Genomic DNA, 13,357 nt, shown 5'->3' on the forward strand with positions numbered 1-13,357 from the left:
TGCATGAGTAGATGACTCTGTAGTCATAGGCTGCAGGGACTGCCTAGGAAGATAAAGAAAGCAAGGTTCATGGGGCAAGATAATACTATTTTATCTTTATATTAGAACTGATATAACTAGAAACCACTGACAGATTTAGGAAACACTGATGTTTTCCCACAAATGTTCCCTCACCTCAGATGATAAAGGAATGGGGCTTGTGATAATTGCAGGGTAATTGCCTGAACAAATCTTACACAGAATTCAATTTCCTAGAACTGCTGAAATTCAACTACTGTCAACTGCCTGTGTTTGGGGTTTGTGGTTTGTTTGGGTTCGGGTTTTCCTGGTTTGTTTTGGGTTTGGGGGATTTTTTGTTTGTTTGTTTGGGTGTTTGCTTTTGTTGTTGTTTAAACCAACTAAATGTAACATTCCTGCTGCATTAACACTGTTGCAGCTACACAACCATTGGTCCTTGTGCGATCTGCATTGGTCTGCAGCCCTTCAGAACTCCTCAGCCCTCCGACACTGACCCAACCACTCAGTGGCATACTCACTGCCAACAGAAAACCCCTGCGAAAATTCCATTACACCAAATGCACGTTGGGAATAAGCTGTAGGCTTTCTGCCATTTGTTTCTGCCAGAAAAGCACCCCTGGTGCAGTGCTGCCCATATCAGCGTTTCATTTGGAGCTAACACCACAGACCCATTCTGATTTGAAGGCAATGGATTGAGACTACACCAGATACAACAAAAACTAACATTTAAAAGCAAGGCTGGCCAGCACTCAGCTCTGCAGTCGCCTCTGCTCATCTAGAAGAGCTGCCAAGAAGGAACACTGCTAGAAAAAACACGAGTGAAGAGAGAAATCAATACACTAAGCACTTCCCAAGTGATTTTTCGTAGGAGTTGTCGTGATGGCTCCCACTTTAGAGGTCTCCCTAACCTTTTCTCAGTGTTAATGCCCTTCTCTGACAGAGATGCCAAGGCAGGAACTGCACTCCCTTGGAGCAAAACGGCACAAAGCTCCAGCCCAACCCTGCTGAGGCACAAAAGCATCACACTGCTGGGGCAGCAGGAAGGGAGGGAGCCCCGAGCATCTCCACGGTGTGTGAGGGGCCCTGGGCAGCAGCAGCAGCTCCAGAGCCCCTCCTGCCCATCTGCTGCAGCTGACAGCAGCTCGGGCTGCCTGCCCCTGGCTCTGGGCACAGCAGCTCCTGCAGAGTCACAGCCTCCCTGCCCACGGCCACCAGCTGCCCCTCAGTAACAGGAACACAAAGGAAAACCAAACTCAACGGCACATCTAGCACTGGCAGAGTTTTGTCCCTCTGAGGCAGAACAGTCTCAATTAATACTGCCTTCACACTTGCTCCTAGGGTACTGTGATCAGTGCACAGATACTCACAAAATTCAATATCCAGCTGGCACTATATTGCTTTCCTGAAAACAAACCATTCCCAGGTTTAATGCACACTGTCTGATGACCTTGCAGGAGGCATGAAAGAGGGGCTCAGGTTTATCCAGCTAACACACAGACAAATACAGCAGCAACCTTGCTTGTATTCTGAGACAGCACCCCTTAATTTACAGATGAAGTTGAAAGACCTGTACATCTACATAAGGAACAGGCATACAGATCCTCAGTTCTCTTCTTTCATCCTCAGCATTTTCAAGTCACTGCCTGTGCAAAGGATGAAAATTCTGTAAAAAGTGGAATTCTGAAATGAGGTACCATTTAGGAAGCAATTATCGGTGCCATTTAGGTACCAATAGGAAGCACCTTGTTCTTAGAAAAAAATATGTCTTTGATAGAAATCAGGGTACATTGGATTCTTACTGACGCTAGTGCTGAATATTTTCCAATTTTCAAAATATGGTTCAGTATCCTTAATCTGTCGAGATATACACAAATATTATTCCAGATTCATAGAGGGATCTGGACCCTGATATCTAATCCTGGAAAATGAAAAGAAAAAGCCATGAAAAGAAACAAAACCAAACAGCAGAACATCCCAAGCTCAGACCCCCTTAGGCTGACACAAGAGGCCAAAATCTACGCTGCAGGCTGGAACAAACACTGGGTTGTTTTTCTCTGACAAGATCAAACACTGTCAAACATCTCCCGAAGAAGAAGGGGCAAGAAAAATCAATCACAGAAGCACTCCCTTAGCTTTTGCTGTCAGCCTGAAATGCTTCTGAGGCTCTTAGTGACCCTGTGTTAGTGAGGTTCACTGATGGAACACGGGCACAACTGGCAGGGGGGCACAAATAAGTTTGGCCTTTCAGCTCTATTTTAGCCATCAACCTTTCACTTGGGCAGGGTTAAAAAGGACAGAATTATGAAAGGTTAAGAAGCACCATAGCCTGCAGCTCATGACATTGCAGACAAGGCCATGCATGGCTTGTTGACCCATGGGTACTGCCAGACCTCTCCAGATTTTGCCTTCCCCTTTGCAGGGTTGCACTCCACCTACTGCAGGCATCAGGAAAGCCAGGGAGGCACTGCCCTCTGATTTTGGGGTTCAGGTCTGGGACTGGCTGCCAAGGGCTCCACAGCCCAAAGGCTCAGGAAGCCACAGAGAATTGTTCCCACCTGTGCCCAGGACACTGGGCTGGCAGGAGTCCCTGGCATTGCCCTCAGCCACCAGATGTCCCCATTCCCTCAGTGCAAACACCTCACAACTGCTCTCTGCTCCAGGAAAATCACCCAGCAGCCACAGCAAGGAACTGAGAGGTGACAGTGCCAAAGCTCCCCCTGCCCTGCCCCACCGCAGCACTGACTGTAGCAGGACATGGCTGTGGAAACACTGCACACAGATAAAGGGAACCTTGTGACCTTCAGCTATTCCAGCAGCAAAGCTGGGGCTCACCTGAGGCTCACAGGCTCTGTACTGGAGCTGCCCAGTGTGCCCACACTGCTGCCACTCAGTGCATTGCCAGAGTGGGTGAGCAAAGACAACAAGAAGTCCAGATTTTGGGTGGCTGAAGTACAAGAGCTTTACTGGACTAATGGCAGCCCATGTGCCAAGGGCTGAGGCTCACCCCAGCACTGGATCACTTCTGCCCCAAGGAAATTCATCCCCAAATACTCACTGGCCTTTTCAACTGTCCTAGACTGAGGGAAACAGATTATCCAATTACTGGGGCACACAAAGTCCATCTGGGAAGTAAAAAAGAAAAATACACACATATGCTCTCATCTCTAATATATGTGTGTGCATGTGTGTGTGTTAATTTTAGCTCAGGATAATTTATACAACCTGATTAAATCAGGATTCCAAACATCAGGTTTTAAATTCCACCTTTTACAGTCACTCTCTACTACCACAGTGGAGCTGTTTTAGGAGTGGACCATGACAGCTGCTTGCAATCAGAGACACAGTACACCCAATTCTGTGGCTGTTTTAAGAGTAGAAATGAAAACCAATTTCTCAGCTGAAAACACCAATAAAATTTAAGTAGATAGAATGTAAATAGCAGAGCTGGAGCTTGGAGACAAGTGCAGAGATAATAAACACTCTCTTGTTGCTGGAGTAGCTGTACTTGGGGCACAGCAGTGCCTTGGGCAGCCCTGCTGAGCACCAGGGGCACAGGTGAGGACAGGTGACAAGAGCCAGCCTGGGATGGGCCCGGAGGGAGGGTCCAGCAGTGCCCACAGCAGTCCCCAGCCCACTGGCACAGCTGGGGCACCCCCAGGGACTGTCCCCCTGTGCCACCCTGTGCCAGGGACCTGCAGAACCTGCTTCCCAATGTGCCACCCCTTGCACAGACAGGATCTTCCACCAATTCCCTTTGTCACAGCTAGCCAGTCCCATTCCAACCCAGCCTTCAGTGGGCAACAATGCTTCTCTTCCCATTGCAAATTATCACCTACAGAAGCCTTTCTGGGCAGAGAGGTTCTGAGCTTTAGTGCTTGGATCTGCCACTCAGTTCCCTCATTTAAATTACCCCAACCAGGTACAGACCAAGGCTCTGTTCCTCACAGCAGTGGGGGACAGCAGAAAGCACAGGTTTCTTGCACACATTGACAACCCTCACACATATCTGGGCAGCTCAAGCTTCAGTCATTGCCCCTTCCCCTCCAGACTCTTGCCTCTGTCATTTCACAGGAGGGGCTTTGAGCTGGATTAATGTGAGCTCTATTTTAAGCTGCAGTTAGCAGCTGCACAGCTACTCAATGCCATGCAAAGGCTGGTTCTTCTGCAGGGCATTTACTGTGTCCCACAAGGAAGATGTTCTCTCCTGAACACAACAGGAAGAATGAAGCAGGAGCACTTCTAGTGCAGATAACTCCCAGAAAATACCATTTCAGCACAGAAGTGCAGTAGCAAGCTGTGGTATTTACCATATACCAAAGGTCAACACAGCACAGGCCAAATTCCCCAGCGAAGGCAACTTAGAGAGCTCTGCATTGATTTTTTGGCTTGATCTGCCTTCTGCTGTCCCTCATGCCTCACACATCTCATATCAGATGAGGTGGATCATCACTGCTGACAGCTCTGGGTGAGTGTTTTGGTGGGAAGGCTCCCAGATGCAGAGCTCTGGGTTCCATGGGGCTCAGAGCCTGCCCACCGCAGCATGACACACCAATTCTCTAAGGCTGGGCTGCTAATGAGCACCAGAGCTTCTCCACAGCATAATTAGCTCATCTCTTGTGACAGCCTCTGTAATGGGCCAGCATTCTCACAAACCAATTAGGCTAATACAGGTTATTGAGATCTAGGGTGGCTGAGAAACTTAACTCAGGGCACTCCCTGGGCTGCTCTCAGAATAAATCAGAGATGCTGCTGGGTGGAGTGTGAAAGTGAATGCTGCCAACATCTCCTATGCTTTGCTTCTTTTTTCAAATGCTTTCAAAACATAACTCTGACACGTTATTTCCCTTGAAGTCTGCTGAAAATACAGTAAAATCAATTTAGTGCACCCATGTAAGTTATACAAGTGTTTCTCCTATAAAGGAGTTTGCTCAGCATCGCCAGTGCTTCCAAAGGTATGGATCCAAAGCAATGAACAATAAAACAGGCTGGCACGGGATTTAGTGATGCTGCATTCAGCAAACAGTTTTAAAGGAGGGGATTTACCAGGTGTGTGATACTGATCACTATTTAATACTTATCTTACAGGCAGAACAGATTATAATCCTAAACACCCTAAATGCATGCAGACAGAAGAAAAGCCAAGAGTGTGTATTTTAAACCCCCATGGATGCCTGGATCTCAGCTAGCAGTGTCCTGTCAGCACTCTGAGCAGGTTTCTCAGAGCAGCTCACAGCTGAGGGCCAGGGCAGGTGGAGGCCAGGACTTGCATCCCTAGCTCTCAGGAAGGATGAGGTGTCAAACAGCACCATTGCTTCCTGAGGGCTCCTCCGTGTCAATGGGAAGCAGAAAAGAGCCTGGCTCCCCATAACTGCACAGAGTTTCCTTTCCTGCTTTTGTTTTTTAAAATAATACAAACCACACAATACAATTGGGTTATGAGAACAGAATGCAGAAGGGCTGAGCTCTACCCACCAGGAAAATGGCAGCAATTGCACTTCCCTTCAGCATCCCTGTCACAGACCCAGCAGCACCAGCTTGTCTGCTGGGGCAGCCCCACACAGAGGCACTGACCAGCCCAGGGAGTGCCCTGTGCCATACACAGAGGCACTGACCAGCCCAGGGAGTGCCCAGTGCCATACACAGAGGCACTGACCAGCCCAGGGAGTGCCCAGTGCCATACACAGTGGTCACACAGAGGCACTGACCAGCCCAGGGAGTGCCCTGTGCCATACACAGAGGCACTGACCAGCTCAGGGAGTGCCCAGTGCCATACACAGTGGTCACACAGAGGCACTGACCAGCCCAGGGAGTGCCCAGTGCCATACACAGAGGTCACACAGAGGCACTGACCAGCTCAGGGAGTGCCCAGTGCCATACACAGAGGCACTGACCAGCCCAGGGAGTGCCCTGTGCCATACACAGAGGCACTGACCAGCTCAGGGAGTGCCCAGTGCCATACACAGAGGCACTGACCAGCCCAGGGAGTGCCCAGTGCCATACACAGTGGTCACACAGAGGCACTGACCAGCCCAGGGAGTGCCCTGTGCCATACACAGAGGCACTGACCAGCCCAGGGAGTGCCCAGTGCCATACACAGAGGCACTGACCAGCCCAGGGAGTGCCCAGTGCCATACACAGTGGTCACACAGAGGCACTGACCAGCCCAGGGAGTGCCCTGTGCCATACACAGAGGCACTGACCAGCTCAGGGAGTGCCCTGTGCCATACACAGAGGCACTGACCAGCCCAGGGAGTGCCCAGTGCCATACACAGAGGTCACACAGGGGCACTGACCAGCTCAGGGAGTGCCCAGTGCTGTACACAATGCTCTCAGTGTCTCTGATAACCCTCTGTGCATTCTCAGGCTGACAATCACTGTTTCCCTCACACAGCACACACACAGGGATGCTCCACAGGGATGTTGGTGCCCTCTGGAAGGGCAGGGCAGCAGACTCTAACCCAGGTATTTCAGTCAGCCATGCAGGCGGGCTTAGGAAAAACAATTGAGCACTGCTGATGAGCTCTTCTTTCACCTCCCACACACAGTTTAATTGTGAAATACCTTGGCTATTTCTGTGGTTTCTGCTACCATGAAAGTGAAGCTGATGTTCACCAGGTCTGTGCCACTGCAAACACACACTATCCGTCCTTCCAGCTCATTTTCTGATTTTCCAACAGCCTCGAGTGCAGTCAGTATTTTGGGATCCTGTGAGACACAATAAAGAACTTGTTACATTTGCAACACTTCTGCTATGCGAGGCACGATGGTAAAAATGCATTTTCACCTCCTCATACATTTACAAACCTTTAAACCTTTGCCAGTCATCTGAAATGAGTGCTTCCACTCAGAAACATTGTGTGCAAACCTGAGAAAACAACACATTCTGACAGTCAGGAACATGACTGTGAGAACTCATCTTTTCATCACAAAGAACAATAATTAATCACTCCAAGGACTGGGGACAGAGGATCAGCACTAATCTGGAAGTTAATTATTCCCATCTAGTTGACCCCATAGTTCCTGCAGTCATGATCTGTGTGACTTGGAGGTTCTTTAGTGACGTGTCACACGAGCTGCTGTCCCTGCTGCTGCTGGAGGTTCCGTGGGCATGCTTTTGGAAGGGCAGAGCTGCAGGCTGCAGCTCACTGCTGTGTCTATGAGGATGGGGCTGTCTGCATCACCACAGCTCTTGCCTCTTCAGTGTGGCAGAGATCTGGGCCTGCAGACTACCAGGAGGATTTCTAATACCTACATGGAAACACTTCATATGTGAAAGTGGAAATGCAGGGCTCACAGCAGATCTCCTAAACTGAAGGGCTGCTGGAAGGAGAGGCACAACTCTGCAGAAAACCCTGCATATTCCTTCTGAATACTCCTGAGTGTATTTCCAAAGGCTTGGGGCTCCAGAACTCCTAGCTAGTACTTCTGCTGAAACCCTTTAAAAAGGCAGGCTGTGAGCAGCTGCCCTCCCTGACCACCTAAACGCAGAAAGAGGGATGCAAACAAATCTTTCTACACTTTATGCCAATGGAGAGAGAAGATAAAATAAATTCAAACAGATAGGAACAAAAGTAATGGAAAATGAACATTTTTTCTCAGATCCCTAAACAAGTATCCCAATAAACTGTTACAAGATAATTAAAATCTCCTGCTATGTGCTCTTAATGTCTGTTCAGCTCTCAGTGCATCCTGCACGCTGCAGTACATCAGAAAGGCCAGATGACTGACCCTGCCCACTGCAATCACAACAAATCCTGCAAAACTTCAAATGTGAGGCTATGATTGCAAAGTAAAAGCTGTGTTACTGATATTACTTAAAGAAATGAATGCAATCCTGCATTTCACCTTCAGCTGAAATATTGCTCGTTTAAATGAAGTATAAAGTAAGTACAGAGTACCTTTGGTACAGCTCCAAAGCGAACACTGTTGATCAGGGAGCACTCTAACACCTGACCCTCCTGAAAGGACAAAAAGGGTACAAGTTCAAAGGCTGCTGAGACACAATTCCACTGGGAGTTTCACCAAAAAATACCTGAGAATTTCATTGGCAAACTGGTAATAAACACTAAGCAGTATATTTCCCTTCAGTATTAGTTGATTCCCTCTTAAATTCTTCACTTCTATCAATTCTAAAAAGAGTAAGATGAGGACTAGTTTTGTAAATAAACTAACACAGTATTTTAAATTTTTTAAAAACAGAATATACATAAAGTGCAATAGCATATAATATACATTCCTGACATAATTGCAGTATACCTTTCCTTCACTTTTCCAGCTCAGAAAAAAGCCAAATTCATCCACTTGAAAGAGACAGTTGCTTTCAAAGACAAAAGATTCCTATAGAAAAGAAAATACAGACCATCATTTTAGTCAGTTTGCCAAATATCAATTATTTATCATTCACAAATTAAGGATTGTTCTGTTTCTTCCCAAAGACCCTCCTGCAGAATTTTTTCCCAAAAAAACAGAAACAAGGGAGGCAGGCCTTTAAAAAAGAGATCACTTTTAATGATTTGTCTTATTGTTCACACTTGAGACACTGAGATGCACTTAATTAATATTTTCCTACCTCATTGCAACTAGATGATGTTTTATTTAATAGAAGCAGTGATTCTTGCCTAATAAAAAATCTTAATGAAACAGAACTTCAAGAAATGTATTGAAAATTAAATGCTTGAAGGTAAAAAATATATAATTTGCCAATGCCACCCTCAGGATCCAATGGCCACATTTCCTTTCAAGGTGCAGAATTTGGGAAGCATTTTCTGTTGCACTGTGGCAGTGTACATGCTGTGAGTGCCTTGCAGGCAGAGTGAGTGACAAGCAGAGCTTGCAGGATATTGATTTGTACAAGAAATCAGGAAACAATGGCACTCCAGAGAGACTGGGCAAGGCAAAAAGTCAGATGAGCTGAATTTATAAAGAGATTTTCCCCACACACCTCCAGCCTCAATTGGAGCATCATAAATTAAGCAGAAATGCCGGAAAAGGGTGTGCAGAACCAACCACTTCAAGAAAAAGAGGATCCAGAACTTCCTGACTTCCTTAATTGAATAGTGAGGAGATTTTGTGGGAAGAGTCCTCTGTGAGGAAACAAAGCAGGCTCCCAGGTGTGCCCCAGAAACCTGGAGCAGGAGGGGCTCACAGGGTGGACAGACAAGGTTCTGCTCCATGGGGGGAAGGCAGGAGCTCCTTCCTGGGGTTTGGGGGCAGCAAACCCAGCTGAAGGAGCCTGAGCTGGGTGCCAGAGCTGGGGTGTCTCAGAGCAGCCAGCTGAGAGCAGAACAGCACAGCTGTGCCTGGCACTGCCCCTGCCAGTGGTGACACCCCAGCAGTGACACCCAGGTGCCAGCAGTGCCCCTGAACCCCACGTGTGCCCAGAGCAGAACAGCACAGCTGTGCCTGGCACTGCCCCTGCCAGTGGTGACACCCCAGCAGTGACACCCAGGTGCCAGCAGTGCCCCTGAACCCCACGTGTGCCCAGAGCAGAACAGCACAGCTGTGCCTGGCACTGCCCCTGCCAGTGGTGACACCCCAGCAGTGACACCCAGGTGCCAGCAGTGCCCCTGAACCCCACGTGTGCCCAGAGCAGAACAGCACAGCTGTGCCTGGCACTGCCCCTGCCAGTGGTGACACCCCAGCAGTGACACCCAGGTGCCAGCAGTGCCCCTGAACCCCACGTGTGCCCAGAGCAGAACAGCACAGCTGTGCCTGGCACTGCCCCTGCCAGTGGTGACACCCCAGCAGTGACACCCAGGTGCCAGCAGTGCCCCTGAACCCCACGTGTGCCCAGAGCAGAACAGCACAGCTGTGCCTGGCACTGCCCCCGCCAGTGGTGACACCCCAGCAGTGACACCCAGGTGCCAGCAGTGCCCCTGAACCCCACGTGTGCCCAGAGCAGAACAGCACAGCTGTGCCTGGCACTGCCCCTGCCAGTGGTGACACCCCAGCAGTGACACCCAGGTGCCAGCAGTGCCCCTGAACCCCACGTGTGCCCAGAGCAGAACAGCACAGCTGTGCCTGGCACTGCCCCCGCCAGTGGTGACACCACAGCAGTGACACCCAGGTGCCAGCAGTGCCCCTGAACCCCACCCAACCTGGAGCACCTGGAAGCCTCTGCTGCAGCTGCACACTCTGTTCTTGAAGGCTGAGAGAACAACCACTCACTCACAGACTGTGTTTGCAGCAGGGCTCGCTGAAGGAAAATAAAGCTTTTTTCTCCATCTCCACCACTATCTACTTCATTTATCTGGCCCCAAATCTGGAAACACAGGGTAAACCAACTATCCCTATCTTGGCAGGCCTGGTGATAAAAAATACCTTTTACTTACATTTCCAAAGATAAGAAAATACTAATATCCCTGAAGGCACTTACCTTCAACTTACAGAGATCTCCAGTTCAAACAAGACTAAAAATAGACCCTGATACAATTATTCTTACCAGCATATCAATGCTGAGTATAGGGTAAACTTCTCAGCACTTTATTTCAGCTGCCTGTGTAAAATGTCCTGTTTTGCATTCCTTTAATAAAGGTGGATTAAAGCACAGCTGAAAGCAGGATCATAGTAATCATATTTCAGATAGAGTGCAGATTGATTTTCCAAAGTAGATAAAACCACTCCAGTTCTCAAATGATGCATTTGAATCAGAAAATGAATGTTCTGTGCTCTCTGACTTTCCCTTGTAATAGGCAGGTGCTCAGTTTATATATCCAAGAAAAAGCAATATTCTCCCTCCCTCCATTTGATAGATAATACAAAAAAATGGAAGGATTCACTTTGTTTAATAATGTGCTTTATGAATCTGCAAAGATGAGAGTTTTATACATGTAACAGATATTTTGATCCAATTCTCCCTCTCTCTTCCTCAGGGCTTATGTCAAATCAGAGGGATTAAATATATTTTAAAGCTATTTCTTCTAAAAGCAAAAAAACCCCTCTATGTAGCAATGAAGTCTGTTGGTATTGCCTCCCCATAGACATTTCTGAGGGTATTACCAGAAAAAATTAAAGTTTCTTTGTGTACAATGAAAACAAAGCATGAAATATTCTGGCACTTCTGCATATTTAAAAGAGAATAGCAAATGAAAAGCAACTGGGTCTTACCTCTTCGTATCTATCAAACACAGCTCCATCTTGCAGAAAAGAGGGAACTGGCTTCTGCCAGTTAAATTCATAAGGTTTTGCCATGATTACAGAAGAAAAACCTGAAATGGAATGGAAAAGCACAGTTCAATTACTGTCCTTCAAAAGGAGCATTTCAAAGGCCAAGCAGGAAAAAAAAGTGACTTTTAGCTTTTCCGTTCATACAGAAGTACTAAAAAGTCACAGTGCATTTCCAAATTAGGATCTTTCCTCCTAAGAGTAATTTTGTTTCATATCTTTAAAATGGAAAATACTTGTAAAATGTGTGTATGAACTTAATTATTTGAAAAACTCTTTGCACTGTAACTGTAGAGTACAACGAGGCTGGGATTAACCTAGCTCTAGGTGACCAAATACTACAACCTGTAATGCAGACAAATGCTGCTTATTTTTCTGGTCATTGATACAGAAATCAAAAATACAGTTTGAAAGTTACGTACACATGCCACCGTTAAGTGTTCATTTTCATTCAAAACAGGATGATATGAAATAATAGATCTCTATTCCCAAATCTTACAAAAAAGGACTAAATTATACTTAAACTATTAGTCTGTCCCTTTTTTCTCCCAATGAAGAGAAGCTTTGAAGAAAACAGATCATCTATATCCAATATCTTATCAAAAGCCTCCTTTTCTTTTAGCCAGTCCTGTGCAGACACACCTGAAGTGATAACCACTGTTTTTATGGCATGGTAGCTGTTCCCCAATCTATTTAAATGTCTTCTATTATCAGAATGGTCTTCAAACACAACAGGTAGCTCCCGCAGCAATAACTGCTCCCATCCTTCTGGGAAAAGCTGACACATTCTGTGCTAAAACACCAGAAATGTAGTGGCACTTTTAAGGCTGTGAAGAGTATTCCTGCACAGTCCCAAGCCTGTAAAAATGGCTTTTCCCCTTTTTATACTGGTGCTGAACCCCACACAAACCCAATTTAGAAGTTCTGCAGGTGCTGTGCAAGGCAGATCCTAGTCCTCCCTCCAGAGTGGCACTGAGAAACCTGGCTGTGAGCAGTGCTTGAGCACACTCTGAGCTCTGAGAAACATTCCCCAGCTCAGCAGCACACACATCACCTGGCCAGCTCTGCATGCAGCCCCAGAGGCACAGCCCTGTGCCAGCCCCTGCCCAGGGCTGCTCTCCTCCCTCTGGGCACTCACACAGCCCCAGAGGCACAGCCCTGTGCCAGCTCCTGCCCAGGCTGCTCTCCTCCCTCCCTCTGGGCACTCACACAGCCCCAGAGGCACAGCCCTGTGCCAGCCCCTGCCCAGGGCTGCTCTCCTCCCTCCCTCTGGGCACTCACACAGTCAGATGAGCCTGTTGCTCCATCGGTGACATACTCAACAGGAGCTGCTCAGTTTGGGCTGCACCGTGCATTTCCCAGCCCAGAGCTCCTCTCCTCTCCTCTCCTCTCCTCTCCTCTCCTCTCCTCTCCTCTCCTCTCCTCTCCTCTCCTCTCCTCTCCTCTCCTCTCCTCTCCTCTCCTCTCCTCTCCTCTCCTCTCCTCTCCTCTCCTCTCCTCTCCTCTCCTCTCCTCTCCTCTCCTCTCCTCTCCTCTCCTCTCCTCTCCTCTCCTCTCCTCTCCTCTCCTCTCCTCTCCTCTCCTCTCCTCTCCTCTCCTCTCCTCTCCTCTCCTCTCCCTGGGTACTCACACATCAGATGAGCCTGTTACTCCATCGGTGACATACTCAACAGGAGCTCCCCAGCTGGGGCTGCACCGTGCATTTCCCAGCCCAGAGCTCCTCTTCCTCTCCTCTCCTCCCTCTGGGCACTCACACATCAGATGAGCCTGTTACTCCATCGCTGGCACACTCAACAGGAGCTCCCCAGCTGGGGCTGCACCGTGCATTTCTCCCGCCCTGCAGTCAGCCCGAGCCTCTCCTCTCTCCCTGGTGCCTCTCTGGATGAGGGTCTGGCCCAGGAGCAGTGAGGCAGCACCACCCCCTGTCCCAGAGCCAGCAGCACAGCCCTCCATGCCATTTGCATGGGCCGGGTTTAGGGCACAGAACAGCCTGGCTGCTCGCAGCTCATCCACAGCCTGGACACTCCAGCTCCTTGTTATTTCCCACCTTCCCGGTCCCTTTCCCAGCTCTGCTGTCACAGGGCACTGCAGTTTACAGATGCACGGAGACAGATGAAGTGTGAGGGAAAGGCAGCTCGAGTACACGCAGCAAGGAGCTGGACGAACCGTAACAAAC

General features: G+C 48.3%; 1 protein-coding gene across 6 annotated transcripts in view; it reads right to left on the bottom strand.

Annotated features, from left to right (window-relative positions):
• Nucleotides 1-13,357, bottom strand: part of PLCB4 (phospholipase C beta 4) — a 176,559-nt gene that overhangs the window by 65,975 nt on the left and 97,227 nt on the right. For all 6 annotated transcript variants that reach the window (XM_058802872.1, XM_058802870.1, XM_058802871.1 and 3 more), the window contains 4 exons: nt 11,125-11,225; nt 8,275-8,355; nt 7,917-7,976; nt 6,580-6,723 (listed from right to left, as the gene is read on the bottom strand). In XM_058802872.1, coding sequence (XP_058658855.1) covers nt 6,580-6,723; nt 7,917-7,976; nt 8,275-8,355; nt 11,125-11,208 — 369 coding nt within the window. In that variant the 5' untranslated portion in view covers nt 11,209-11,225. The remainder of the gene's footprint in view (nt 1-6,579; nt 6,724-7,916; nt 7,977-8,274; nt 8,356-11,124; nt 11,226-13,357) is intronic.

This window comes from Ammospiza caudacuta, chromosome 3, assembly GCF_027887145.1.
Source record: "Ammospiza caudacuta isolate bAmmCau1 chromosome 3, bAmmCau1.pri, whole genome shotgun sequence".
Classification (NCBI taxonomy): Eukaryota; Metazoa; Chordata; class Aves; order Passeriformes; family Passerellidae; genus Ammospiza; species Ammospiza caudacuta.